Raw genomic sequence first — 15,370 nt, forward strand, 5'->3', positions numbered from 1 at the left:
GTGCTCCTGCTGCAGCAGCCGCCACCCATCGGATCCAGCCCAACGCGCGTAATAGTCCTGCGCGCTGCTGGGATCCTCACGTGGGCAGCGCAGGCTGCCATCCTTTCGCCGGACCGCGGGAGCAGCTGTGTGCGCACGCGCATGCGCACAAGCCCTCCCGCGGCCATATTAACTATGGGACCTGTTGAGGCTGGCCGCGGCCATCTTCAAATAGGGCACAGTGCCGCGGCCAAGCATAGCAGAGATGCTGCGGCGGCCGGCGGCCCTGTTAGGAAGCGTGGGCAGCCGCTTCTACTGTAAAATGTGCCGGCCCACCGGGAAACGGCCCGGTTTCCCGGTGGGCCAATCCGCCCCTGGCTCATACCCCCACTATCCATGTCAGCGTGGAGTTGATTTTATATAGTGTAGCGAGCCGACGCGGAAAACTAAGCAAATAGCCTAGTGGGCGCCCAACTAACATATAAGTACCAAAAAAAAACTGAAACGTTGACATTAGCTTTATTTCTCATATTATTCGCGTGGCGCATCGCCGTTATTTCTGTATGTCATATATCATTTATATATAGAGATATCTAGATAGATAGAGTAGAGAAAGATAGACATACACAGAGAGAGTTAAATATAACAGATATATTATATACTATAAAGATATAGAGTTATACTGTATATAGACACTGGTGTATGCAAGCACCAAAGAACGAATAAGATGGCATTTTGTCTGTTATTGTTTTTTTTTTTTTTTTATGCTCCTGATGAGAAAAGTTTTGCTTTAATTTTAAAACGTTGCAAGATTTTAGTTTTCCATACCCTTTAAGAAAGCAGTTACCTCATCCATTGTTGTTTTTCTTACTAATTCTATAAACTCTGAATGCATGGGAGTGAATGTGTTAAGGTCAGTGATTGGCACAACCCTGCTTCCTTGGGGCATTGGGTTAAAGGGCATTCTTGCCTAGCAAAGCCTTCCAGCTCAGTGACAGGGACAGCCAGTACTACTGATCCAGTGTATGAGGTGATGCAGTATGGAATAATGTAGTCCTCCTTCCAGCAGAGGGGATTGTCGGGAAGCCAATAACCCTGTCAGCCCTCACCCCCCTCCTCACGCCTCCCCCTCTCTCTCTCGCTCACCCCCTCCCCTACTCCTCCTGTCTTGCAGTCTGACTGCCTGAATAGTTGCACTGCTCTTCCTGTTTGGTTAGTCAGTAGTCAGTTAGGAAATATGTTGCTAGTGCAGAGTACAGCTGTTTATAATCCCCATAGCTAGCTCCACGCCCTCTGGCCCTGAGCCTGCTTCTCTCTCTCTCTCCCTCTGCCTGTGCAATGTACTAACAACCTCCCCTCTGATTGGTGTTATATTTGTCTCTCTAATTCTTCCAGCCAATTGAGCCAGAAGAGGAGCTGCTAGTCTGGTACAATGGAGAAGACAACCCTGAGATAGCAGCTGCTATAGAGGAAGAGAGAGCTGCCAGCCACAGGGGCAAGAAGAACTCGCCGAAATCCAGGAGGGGTATGGAACCGGGGACTGGGAGGGAGAGATTCGTTTGTCATTGACTGGGGAAGGGAGGGGGGGACGTCTCCATGCAGTATGTGTGTGTGTCTGGATGTCGCTGTGACCTTTCCCAGGCTGTCTCTTACACCATCCCTGTGTGTCTGAATCATATGATGTGTATGTGCCAGCGCTGCGTGTCCTCCCAGCGGCTCCTCCGGCGCAGCAGCAGCCCCGTGTGTATAAATAGAACGCTGGATGGATACATTGTATCTGTTTCTCTACGTTCCATGTCGGCGCGCTGGCAACAGTGTGACACACTGACAGTTGGTGCCTTTCCCCTGACGATGGGGAGTTAGATGGTAACAGAAGTTGGGGCTGGGGCGTCATTCCATGAGTGGGGCATACACTGGAGCTCAGACAGCCATGTAGATGTTTGGAGGGGGGGTACAGTAGTGTTATCGCAGTCCCCACTGTGTCTTACATCCAGTTTGTGTTCCTTGGCCTAGTACCTGAATTATTTTAATTATTGATTGTGTTATTTATTTTGCTGTGCTCCATCCACCCTGCAGCTTTTATGACAGCGCAGCCTGCTCACATCAATGTGCCTATATTTAGATGCAAACCTGGCTATAAAGTTTGCAAAGCAACTTGTATGTGATATATGCAGGGATAGACTTTCCTGTATGTTATTTATGTAGGGATAGACTTCTCTGTATATTATATATGTAGTGAGAGACTACTGTCGTACGGCCTGGGCAGGGCCTGCTGGGGGAACAAGGAAATGGTGATGTGTGAAGTATCTTGATGGAGTGATGAAAAGATCTATTGCACAACTTGCTTAGTGCTGGGAAAAGATCATCCAGATCTCACAGGCAAATCTGCTCTTTTTTTTTATTTTTATTCTTTCTTTTTTTGCTCAGGTTATAAAGTGCTTCTTATTGGAGTTTAATGATTATGCAACGTTGTTTGCAGTTGAAGCTGGAGAAGGATTTTAGTCCAAGTAGTAGGCCTGCAATGCAGATTTTCCAGCGTTCTGTAGCACTGGTTTTACATTGAAGTGGTCTAGGGCTAAAACACAGCAGGGGATGAGTGTAACAGAACAGAACTGTCATTTTTATCCGAGTAACTATCCCTCCTTGTAAGGCAATTTGTGTTTTGGGGAGAAAGCCAAAATGTGCCTGTTAGTGGCTGTCATGTACTTATAGACTTAGTTTTGTGTGTCGACTTCAAGTGAATCCCAGCAGTCTATTTATTTGCAGCAGTGTGTGTGTGTGCGCGCAGTTCAGCTAGATTTTAATCGTAAAGTTCCCTGTGTACGGGCAGTTACTTACAATTGGTTGTGTACTTGCTAGTATTAGAGCAACTATATAATTTTTTCCTCATCACCCATATGCATGGCCGCATAGATATGACCCACATAGCCTTTCCTCTAACAGCCCTTTATGGCATTTTGTTTTAACATATGAATTTGTGAACACCGTTATGAATTGCTGTCAGTCTGGAAGCCTGTGTGCAATATAGTACACAGCTTCCTAAAAGCTTTGCATTCTGCGTTAATTACCTGATCACATTCCTATTACACAATGCTGTATACAGATATATGTAATCATTTTACATCAGTCCCAGCCCTGTTGGAGTATGCAGCCTAAATTCCCCAGCACACATACAGACTAGTGAGTATTGTGTCCGTGTCACCTGCCAAGCTTGTTTGTGGGAGGCAAGTGCCTATATCTATACATGCTCCATACAATTAGTGCCTTGGTTGGGATAAAACCTGTGGCGTCAGTTCTGACCACTGTGCGGCCATGTTGTCCCTTCTGCAACTCAGAGGGTCACTGATTTAGGCTAAATAATTAAAATTTTTTTGGGACAAACCATTTTTTCTTAGCATGCACATTCAGCCTACCCCCTCCCCCCCCCCCCCCCCCCGAAAAGCGTGTATAGTGGTAGCTTCCCACGTCCTTACGTGGCTTCTGTGCCATGTTTACCTGATTTATCTAGCGTATTGGTGACCGAAAGCTTGGAAATGGTACTGCTCCTATGCTAAATGGAAAGTGACCATCACAAATATTATTTATCATACCTTAGTAACCGTCTTCAATTTTCTATGTGTGGTATAAATATATATCAATAAAGGGAGCCTAATAAGTTATTTATCACCCGTTATTTATATACTGTAGCACACGCATATTCTGCAGCGCTGTACAGAGAATATTTGAACATTCACATCAGTCCTTGCCCCAGTGGAGCTTACACTCTATATCAGTGGTTCCCAAATTTTTTGAATCACGGCACCCTACAGTATCAGAATATTTTTCACGGCACCCCTACGCCAAAAGTTTGTTACTGTGAATTTCAGAAATAAATGTTAAATTACATACGTTGGGATCAATGTTCCCTCTAATTTTACGAAGGCTGTGTGCGGCAAAAGATTTTGGCTGTGCAACTTTGGAAGGAAATTGTAATTTTTGTGCGTCACTTATATATAACTGGATAATGACATTCAGCATTTGTGTTAACTTTACTTCAAAATGATATAATACATTCAAAACACAGCACACAATGTAGTTAATGGGTGAAACACACATTAATTGAGTCCACAACTGCAAAAAGGGACCACTGCTTCTTTGTGCGCTCTGTTGTAATGTCTGTGCGCATGCTCGTTGAGTTGTGTGCGCGCGCACACGCGCACAGCTTAGAGGGAACACTGGTTGGGATAAAATTTTATCCTTCGGTCAAGTTATATGCTGAGAAACACGATTCACTTCTGTTTACCCACAGATTTTATAATTGGAAGCCACATGCACTGATTTTGCCTATTTCATCAAAAATAAATAATTGGAACTGGTTCTGGACCACCCACCTGAGGCTCTGCAAGTGTTCTGAGGCACCCCAGGGAGCCTAGGTGCACAGTTTGGGAACCACTGCTCTATATGATAAATAAGTTCTATTTTATAATGGTCTACTTTTCCCTTCTAACCACAGTGGGGTCCTAAAGATGGCCATGCACTAATGAGAGGTATCACGTGCTAGCCTCGCATAAAATTCCTCAGCAGCCCGGTTGTGAGTGATACATCGCATGTTGACATTTTGCTTACGACTTATCACATGCGATCCCAATCACTGCCCCGGCTACACTAAGGCCCTGATTCTAGTTGGCCCGTTTCCCCATGTGTTTACATGGGGGACCGATGTTGAAGCCCTGCGCATATTCAGCGCTTCTGTGCGGGCGCCATGGGAGACCTGCGTAGTCTATATGACATTCACATGAGGGGGGAGGGGGCGTTTGCATGCGATTGTCCTGCATTTCCTTTGCATACCCACAAACGCTTGCCCTCCCCATGTGAACACGGGCAAGCACTTGCCTTCCGTGAGCCGAGGGGCTGGTGTCACCGGACGTCAGCCGTCCCACCCAGTTCACAGAGCAGGATGCTGCAAGTCTAAGTAAGCAGAGAATGACTTAGATTTGCGAGCACTGTAGAAATCATTCGATGGTCGGCAACCATCAAATTATTTCAGCCTCACGCATCCATTTTTCGTGCTTTGCTTTAAAAATCTCACTTTCCAGTGCCCCCTCTTCACACTGTGCCGCATTCTAGTGCCCCGTCTTCACACTGTGCCACATTCCAGTGCCCCGTCTTCACACTGTGCCACATTCCAGTGCCCCGTCTTCACACTGTGCCACATTCCAGTGCCCCCTCTTCACACTGGGCCACATTCCAGTGCCCCCTCTTCACACTGTTGTACTTTGTGTACTCCTCTAAATCAGGACCTTAATTAGTATCTCATTCATTTTGTTTAAATCATCCGTGATCACTTGTGAATTGTCTTAGGGCCTGATTCTGGTTCACTCACAAAAGCAAATTCTCTCTCTCTAATGGACAAAACCATGTGCACTGCAGGTGGGGCAGATGTAACATGTGCAGAGAGAGTTAGATTTGGGTGTTATTTTGTTTCTGTGCATGGTAAATACTGTCTGCATTAGAGAGATTTGCTTTTGCGATTGAACCAGAATCAGGCCCTTAGAACATGGACTGTTATGGGGCCTTACACATGGGGTGATTTCAGGGCATTTTCTAAGTGATCTCACTAGATCGCCTAGAAAATACCTGTACATTGCTTTGTGTGTAGGGGCCATAGCGATTGTAATGCACGGAGCCTGCACGTCGCTATCCCCGGCAATTAATATCCAGCATGCTGGATAAATCTAGTTAATTGCCGGTCAGGGCCAGTGTTCTCACCGGAGAACACTGGCCCTGACCGATGGCTCAGCACACAGCACCAACACATCGCTGTGCGCTGAGCGATCTACATTGCTCAGATCGCTCCGCAGTGTCACCCCGTATGTAGGCCCCTTAGGGGTTACATTTACTAAAGCTTTGAAAAATAAAAAAAATTGAAGTTGCCTACAGCAACCAATCAGATTCTGTCAATTATTTTCTAGGACGCAAAAGAGAAAAAAAAATAATCTGATTGGTTACTGAGGGCAACATCATCTATCTCTATTTTTAGAAGCTTTAGTAAATTTACCGCTTAGGATTCCTTTAGGAATGAGTTTAGGATCAATGTTCAAGAACCTCTGACAGGGTTTTTTTTGCCCATGTAATATAAAAAATTCTAGGGAGATGCCTTTTCCTGCTGGATTAATCTGTACAGCAATGCACTGAGCACGGTCCGAGAAATTCTAACACATCCCAACAGACGAAGCCAACTTATAAAAAGTTATGAAAATTAAAAGTAAACTCATACACACAAAGTAAAAAAAAAATAATAATTTTTACTTGGTGTTTTTCATTCCACTGTAAGGATCAGATTTGTAACACATCAGTGCAGACTTTGTTTTTCAGCATTGGCAGAAGAAGCTGAGAGGTGATCCAGATGTTTGGTATTCCTCTAAAATAAATGTAATGGTGGTGTCGTTCTTGGGATCTCGGAGATACTTCTTCTTGTTTTCACGTCATTGATTGTTGGTACTGTAAATGCTTTATAGAATAATTTGAGAACCACTTTTGGAAACCACTGGTCTGGCTTGTGAGTGGGCCCTAAGGAGACTGTTTGAGATACACTGATTTAAACTGTCAAGGTTCTGTACAACAGTTTAACTTGTTTTAACTGATGACCAGTGTTGCAAGGCTTCTATGACTATCTTAGAGGCCCTGTATTGACTGAGATATTTGAACTATTTTACACTGGATTGCTTGGATACTGTTTATGGGTGAATAACAGGTGCACATCTTGGTTATAATGTTTTGATGTTTATCAGGATTGTTGGGAAATGTGCTTATATGACAAGTACTGTACCACTGGGGGGAAGGGGGAGTTCTGATGCTGTTTCTGTCATTTATACACCACCGCAATGGCAACTGACCCCATTATTGCAGGAGTAAGTTAATTGAATCCCCTCCTGTACGGAGGCATTAATGTGGCACAGTGCGTATAGGGGAGCACTGCATTGTGGTGTAATTTGTACTGGCAGCTCTACAATGTGACTACATATAAACTAGGGAACTGCAATGGTTCATTAAATAAACTAGGGCGCTACTTCCAGATGCGCTTGGACAGGGATCCCTTGTATATGTTGCTATGGGGGCCACCATATGCCCCTTGCTTGGACACATCTTTTTCAAATACTGTAAACATCTGAGTATTTTGCTTACTGAAGCCATAATTACATGATGTATTAGCACTTTATATATGTTGCACCGCAGGCCAGACAGAGGGTTTCAGATTTATGAGAGAGGTAGGTCCCCAATTAAAATCTGAATTGCAGTGTAAAAATAAACCTATCCAACATTTATGGACTACATGCAAAAGCGGACAGCATTTACCCTGCATGCAAAAGGAAGATGTGTGCACAATTTATCTTTTTTTGCTTTCACACCTCTGAATTAGGGCCAAGCTGTACTGATGACTCAACAGAAGACTGAAGTCTGTATGTTTTAAGTGCCCATGGCCTAGAATCCCCCAGCACTTGTCAGTGCATTATGCTTTTTCCTTCTTGTAATAGTGTCCCAGAAGTTCCTTCTGTTCAGGCTTTTATCTTTCCCATAATGAATGGGAAGTGTGATCGCCCTTCTTATTTCTGCTCCGGAACACAAGTGCTTTGCATATTACGAGTCTCACCAGTGCAGGGTGACTTGTACGTTACATACAGATAGTGGTAGATGCTCAAATTAGTTCAGTAAAACTTTTCAGGTGCATGCAAGGGAGGGGTTAATACTTAGTAAGTAACAAGACATTGGTTTTTCCAGCTCACTGAATAGTTTTAGCAACCAATCTTGAACACTACATGATAATAGAATTCAGAGATATTGGTTACATATACCTGCGCAGGTACGTTATGCTGGTAGAGGATAGATTGTGTAAACTGTTGGGAATTTGCCAGAGTTCTCAGAGAAGGAGTTTCTCTCTTTTGTGCGTAATTTGTTCCTTTTCTTCCTTCTCTCAAGTATCGGGCATTTTTTTATTTTTAAAAACAAAGTGATTTCTCGCTATTCATTATTGTTGTTAAAACGCTACTGAGTGGAAGGGAATGTGGGTTGCTGGTCTTCTGTCCTAATATTACAGTCACCACTATTGCATGTGTGAACGAAGGCTAAGGGACGATGGTGTAAGCACACCCAGTTACCAGCCTATCCTGTACATTATTTAATCTCTTGTGTTTAGTTCTACACACATGGGCAAAGCAGGACTTCCTGTTGGCCTGTTGTGCAACACTAAAATAGCGCTACTGGCCATAGGATGACGTTCTAGGCATCTTCCTATCCAGGGGCAGTGACAGTGCCCTGTGTGACAGCACCACTTGTACACCAGTCACTGAATACGCATGTTCCGCATTGTGAGGTATCATTCTACATACCACTGACCGTCATGTTGTCCTATGAGGAATTGCTTTACTGAGCTCCTCGTATTACTCTTGTATTGATGCTTTTTACTGTTGGTTGTTGGTCCAGGTGGAGATGGGGAAGGGACAGTGAGTGATCTTTGGCCTTAGAATCAGAGCCTACAGTAATACGGCCTTTCCATGTGTTTGGACTCTGACCATTTACACTGAGCCTCATTCACTCTGAGCCTCATTCACTGGGGAAGTCTGTTCATTAAGGAGCAGCGAATGGCAGAACAGTTACCTGGCCCCACAGAAAAGGCCAACGCCTCCTACTCACAACCCCGCCCTCTCTCTGGGAGTAGTGGAGTACTACAAACAGAGGAAGTTAGTATATGACTGTATAGCAGGATGGGACGGTTGCGTTCCTTGGCACATGTATGATGCCCTACAATCCAGGATTGTGTACATGGGCCAATAGGTTTGCGTTCTTTGAAGAGCAGAGCAGGAGCCAGTGTAGTGAATACAAAGACACTGCTAGGCTATCGCCTCAGGCCCTATAGTGGTTGCAACCCCTGTGACAGCTGTAGTCCCACCAATGGCGGCTGGTGTAATATGGTAGGGTGAGCCAGAGGCGTAACTATGGGAGGCAATGGAGTCATTTGCCACAGGGCTCCTGCTCCCAAGTAGGCACCTCTTCTCCTTCCCTGCCAGTTTGAATCAGTTAATTGAAAGCCATTGATATCGATTCTGTGGCTGACTCCCCCTCCTAATATCATTTTTGCAAATTTCACATCCTGTATTCGAACCCATGACCTGTCTTAATGGAGACAGACACCTTACTGATTTGGGGGCACCAATCTTGCCTCCGGGCAACTGGAACGAACTTACGCCACTGGGTAAGCTAATAATGTAGTAACTTTGTAGTCAGTTAAGGTAAGCTTCCGTACTGTAGGTTATATTGGTGGTAAAATATGACTAGTTGGCCCCTGGCGCATATCTACCAACATTTTAAAATAGTTTTCAGGGACATTGTGATCTTCCAATGGTACAGCTAATAGTGTGACTCCCAGTAACAGAAGCATATAATTTGGCAGCTGATAAGAACCACTTCTATCACATCACACCTGACCCTTGTCTCTTGCGAGGTGTCCATGATCAGCCTTGTACAAAAAGCACATATTTAATATTTCATGTAAAAAATATTACATTGCTTTCTTTTAAAGGGTTATTAAATCAGGAATATTTTAGTTATCCACTGGCAAAAAATAACTGCTCTGTGTCACCAGAAGGAATGTGACAGTGAAGTCTTGTTCACACTCTGCTGCGATTTGGTTCTGGTTTTGTAGTACGTTTGGCATGTTCTTTTCATTCGTTGTGCTTTTACCGATACAATCTATTCTACTGATAGTGTGTGCGACCCTATGTAATAATGAGGACATGCTGCTTTCCGTAATTATACAGCGCATTACCGCTTCAGAATACATGTGGAATAATGGAAATATTGACTGTTTTTGTAGTATTTTGAATTTGTTTTTAAAGGAGCAGATAGGTTTGACTGTCCCTCCTTGTTTAGTCCAGTGTATATAGAAGGAAACCATATCTAATGGGTGTGCTGCCAACATTCAGTATGCTGATACTCAGTGTCGACATTGGCATAATGTCAATTAATTCAGAAGGTTGACAAACATTTTTAGAGTTTGTATCGTATACGTTTAGGGTTCATATAAAATCAATATTGAGGCTTATGGGTTCGGCGATTCTCTACAAAGCACCAGCAATAATAGCTGTGAATAAACAAGAGGGGAATGTAACATTTTAGAATCTCTCTCTCTCTCTCTCTCTCTCTCTCTCTCTCTCTCTCTCTTTCTCTTTCTCTTTCTCTTTCTTTTGCAAGGTGATGTCGTCCTCTTCTAAACCGGCGGTTCTCAACTCCAGTCCTAAAGTCTCTCAATAGCTCATATTTTCTGGTTTTCTTAAAACTTGCATATGTGAATGAATCTGTTTTGCTGGCTCTTGTTTCCATAGATATGTACATCCTAAAAAACCTGATCTGCTGGGGGTAACTTGAGGACTGGGGTTGAGAAATACTGCTGTAGACATACATGTCTGTTAATCATATGCCCAAACGGACTGTACATCTGTATCAATAGGATATGACAGACAGACAAACAAGCGAGGGATGATCACCAATAGATTTTTTGTTTTGTTTTATGAATTTCCTTGATTTGACCTATAGGGATTCGGGAGCAATAGATGATACGGGTTTCACATCAAAACAGATTTTAAAATGCTGCATAGAACAGAACAGTTTTTAAAATCTGATATAATTATTGTTATTTTTTTATATATTTTCCAATGTTACGTGTCCTAGAATTTAAGGTACTATAGTGTTTTAGCCAGGCATATACCACTGTGCTGGGGAGATCGTCAAAATATTGTCTAAAAATGGCAGCGCCGCTCACATTGACATTGACACATTTTTTGGGTGCAATATTTAACTAAACGTAAACAAATTGACTTGGCTGGTGTTTTTCGAGGATATTTTAAGGATCGCTCAAGGCAACGTTGGCACTCAGAGTTAAGCATAATTGAGATTGTGAAACCTTTGCTTTCTGATGGTTCAAAAAAATATACATTGTATAAAATTACCGTGTGTGTATATGGAACCTAAATCTGTCGTGTTTAGACTCTGATTCCGTCGCTATGACATCTTATTATGGTCTGCAAATACAGATGTAGCCACAGTCATCTTTACCGCAATGAATATGCATCGGGGCAGGGGGCTGTGACTGGCCAGACATAGGAATGAATAGCACGCGTATTACTTGCAGACACACTAGTCGCGCCAGGATGGACGAGCCTGTCTACATCTGTACTTCTGGTCCCAAGTATTGCGGATATGGGAGGCTCAACCTAGTATGTTCTGCTTCAAAGTACTGTAATTATATTTAATTCCATACTGTAGGGAATATATTGCTAAAATGTTAATATTTGGAAGAAAAAGGGATACAATCCATTTGTGCCATTCCTGTAGATTTGTGTGGGCGATCAAAAAACACTGTAATGTTGCATGTGTATACAGCTATATAATAATACTACAGTGACGTGGGCTGAAGACAGTGGCTGAAAGGGGGAGGGGGGCGCAATTGTTCATTACTGGCAGTAAGCACTGCTGCGGCGCTGATGGAAAACTTGTGTTAGCGCGCCTTTTATTTAAAGTTATGTCTCCACATACTTCTATCCTCCATGCCGCTACACATTACTTGTGAGCTCCGTGTGACTCTGTAGCATGTGACTTTTTCCGTAATATGCATCTTTTTAGCTAAATGGTGTGAATAGGATGCACAAGCAGTTTCTACTGATTAAAATTATATGCTGCATCTGTATCGGCATTTGAAATGAATACACATGTTCCACATTGTGAGGTATCATTCTACACACCACTGACCGTCATGTTGTCCTATGAGGAATTGCTTTACTGAGCTCCTCCTATTACTCTTGTATTGATGCTTTTTACTGTTGGTTGTTGGTCCACGTGGAGATGGGGAAGGGACAGCGAGTGACCTCTGGCCTTAGAATCAGAGCCTACAGTAATACGGCCTTTCCATGTGTTTGGACTCTGACCATTTTCACTGAGCCTCATTCACTCTGAGCCTCATTCACTGGGGAAGTCTGTTCATTAAGGAGCAGCGAATGGCAGAACAGTTACCTGGCCCCACAGAAAAGGCCAACTCCTCTTACTCACAACCCCGCCCTTTCTCTGGGAGTAGTGGAGTACTACAAACAGAGGAAGTTAGTATATGACTGTATAGCAGGATGGGACGGTTGCGTTCCTTGGCACATGTATGATGATGCCCTACAATCCAGGATTGTGTACATGGGCCAATAGGTTTGCGTTCTTTGAAGAGCAGAGCAGGAGCCAGTGTAGTGAATACAAAGACACTGCTAGGCTATCGCCTCAGGCCCTATAGTGGTTACAACCCATGTCACAGCTGTAGTCCCACCCCTGGCGGCTGGTGTAATATGGTAGGGTGAGCCAGAGGTGTAACTCTGGGAGGCAATGGAGTCATTTGCCACAGGGCTCCTGCTCCCAAGTGGGCACCTCTCCTCCTTCCCTGCCAGTTTGAATCAGTTAATTGAAAGCCATTGATATCGATTCTGTGGCTGACTCCCCCCTCCTAATATCATTTTTGCAAATTTCACATCCTGTATTCGAACCCATGACCTGTCTTAATGGAGACAGACACCTTACTGATTGAGTTATTTGGGGGCACCAATCTTGCCTCCGGGCAACTGGAACAAACTTACGCCACTGGGTAAGCTAATAATGTAGTAACTTTGTAAGTAACAAGACATTGTTCCTCCAGCACACTGAATAGTTTTAGCAACCAATCTTGAACACTACATGATAATAGAATTCAGAGATATTGGTTACATATACCTGCGCAGGTGTATGATATGCCCCCAAGCCGCGTCAGGGCTTCTCTGTATATTGGGGGTCCCTAGCGCTATATCTAGGTGCAGGGTGTGGCACCCAAAAACGATCATAAGCTAGGAGGCAAAGTGCGGCATGCCAGTGAGATACTAAGTGTTAATAATTAGTGATAGGAAGCCGAAGCTATACATAAAGAGAGAGATAAATGAAATGTAATTAAAATAAGAGAGAGTGTTAGTGAGGGAAAAGTGTTAATAGAATGTAAGGGCATGCCGCACTAAAGCCACCCAGCCCAACCAGTCCAGGGGCACCGCACCCCACACCACTGTTACCCTAAATTGGGTCTACAATTAGTCAGCAAGCAGCCACATGATAATGGCTCCTTACTTGGTATATCTGAACTAAGAGCTACCTACCTTGGAGCAACCCCAGACTACTCCATGTGGCATATCAGGACCTGCATCTCCACCTAATGCAAGCTCCTCTCTGCCTCTCACAACATACATACAGATAGTGGTAGATGCTCAAATTAATTCAGTAAAACTTTTCAGGTGCATGCAAGGGAGGGGTTAATACTTAGTAAGTAACAAGACATTGGTTCCCCGGCACACTGAATAGTTTTAGCAACCAATCTAGAACACTACATGATAATAGAATTCAGAGATATTGGTTACATATACCTGCGCAGGTGTATGATATGCCCCCAAGCCGCGTCAAGGCTTCTCTGTATATTGGGGGTCCCTAGCGCTATATCTAGGTGCAGGGTGTGGCACCCCAAAAACTATCATAAGCTAGGAGGCCCAGTGCGGCATGCCAGTGAGATACTAAGTGTTAATAATTAGTGATAGGAAGCCGAAGGTCCTGATATGCCACATGGAGTAGTCTGGGGTTGCTCCAAGGTACAGTAGGTAGCTCTTAGTTCAGATATACCAATTAAGGAGCCATTATCATGTGGCTCCTTGCTGACTAATTGCAGACCCAATTTAGGGTAACAGTGGTGTGGGGTGCGGTGCTCCTGGACTGGATGGGCTGGGTGACTTTAGTGCGGCATGCCCTTACATTCTATTTACACTTTTCCCCCACTAACACTCTCTCTTATTTTAATTACATTTCATTTATCTCTCTCCTTTATGTATAGCTTCGGCTTCCTATCACTAATTATTAACACTTAGTATCTCACTGGCATGCCGCACTGGGCCTCCTAGCTGATGATAGTTTTTGGGGTGCCACACCCTGCACCTAGATATAGTGCTAGGGACCCCAAATATACAGAGAAGCCTTGACGCGGCTTGGGGGCATATCATACACCTGCGCAGGTATATGTAACCAATATCTCTGAATTCTATTATCATGTAGTGTTCAAGATTGGTTGCTAAAACTATTCAGTGTGCCGGGGGAACCAATGTCTTGTTACTTACTAAGTGTTAACCCCTCCCTTTCATGCACCTGAAAAGTTTTACTGAACTAATTTGAGCATCTACCACTATCTGTATGAATGTAGTAACTTTGTAGTCACTTAAGGTAAGCTTCCTAGTTGGCCCCTGACGCATATCTACCAACATTTTAAAAAAGTTTTTAGGGACATTGTGATCTTCCAATGGTACAGCTAATAGTGCAGAAGCATATAATTTGGCAGCTGATAAGAACCACTTCTATCACATCACACCTGACCCTTGTCTCTTGCGAGGTGTCCATGATCAGCCTTGTACAAAAAGCACATATTTAATATTTCATGTAAAAAATATTACATTGGTTTCTTTTAAAGGGTTATTAAATCAGGAATATTTTAGTTATCCACTGGCAAGAAATAACTGCTCTTTGTGTCACCAGAAGGAATGTGACAGTGAAGACACTCTTAACTGCGATTTGGTTCTGGTTTTGTAGTACGTTTGGCATGTTCTTTTCATTCGTTGTGCTTTTACCGATACAATCTATTCTACTGATAGTGTGTGCGACCCTATGTAATAATGAGGACATGCTGCTTTCCGTAATTATACAGCGCATTACCGCTTCAGAATACATGTGGAATAATGGAACTATTGACTGTTTTTGTCCTATTTTGAATTTGTTTTAAAAGGAGCAGATAGGTTTGACTGTCCCTCCTTGTTTAGTCCAGTGTATATAGGAGACCATATCTAATGGGTGTGCTGCCAACATTCAGTATGCTGATACTCAGTGTCGACATTGGCATAATGTCAATTATGTCAGAAGGTTGACGAACATTTTTAGAGTTTGTATCGTATACGTTTAGGGTTCATATAAAATCAATATTGAGGCTTATGGGTTCGGCGATTCTCTACAAAGCACCAGCAATAATAGCTGTGAATGTAACATTTTAGAATCTCTCTCTCTCTCTCTCTGTGTCTCTCTGTGTCTCTCTGTGTCTCTCTGTGTCTCTCTCTGTCTCTCTCTCTCTCTCTCTCTCTCTCTGTGTCTCTGTCTCTCTCTGTCTCTGTCTCTCTCTCTCTGTCTCTGTGTCTCTCTCTCTCTCTCTCTCTCTCTCTCTCTCTCTCTCTCTCTTTCTTTCTTTCTCAAGGTGATGTAGTCATCTTCTAAACCGGCGGTTCTCAACTCCAGTCCTAAAGTCTCTCAATAGCTCATATTTTCTGGTTTTCTTAAAACT

At 43.5% G+C, this 15,370-nt stretch overlaps 1 protein-coding gene across 4 annotated transcripts in view; it reads left to right on the plus strand.

Moving 5' to 3' along the window:
- Positions 1-15,370, plus strand: part of PRDM2 (PR/SET domain 2) — a 95,706-nt gene that overhangs the window by 56,914 nt on the left and 23,422 nt on the right. For 3 of the 4 annotated variants that reach the window (XM_083163073.1, XM_083163074.1, XM_083163075.1), the window contains one exon: positions 1,375-1,504. In XM_083163073.1, coding sequence (XP_083019199.1) covers positions 1,375-1,504 — 130 coding nt within the window. Of the gene's footprint in view, positions 1-1,069; positions 1,192-1,374; positions 1,505-15,370 lie in introns of those variants that run through there. The other variant, XM_083163076.1, reaches the window with a different exon arrangement.

This window comes from Crinia signifera, chromosome 19 (genome assembly GCF_055691185.1).
Source record: "Crinia signifera chromosome 19, ASM5569118v1, whole genome shotgun sequence".
NCBI lineage: Eukaryota > Metazoa > Chordata > Amphibia > Anura > Myobatrachidae > Crinia > Crinia signifera.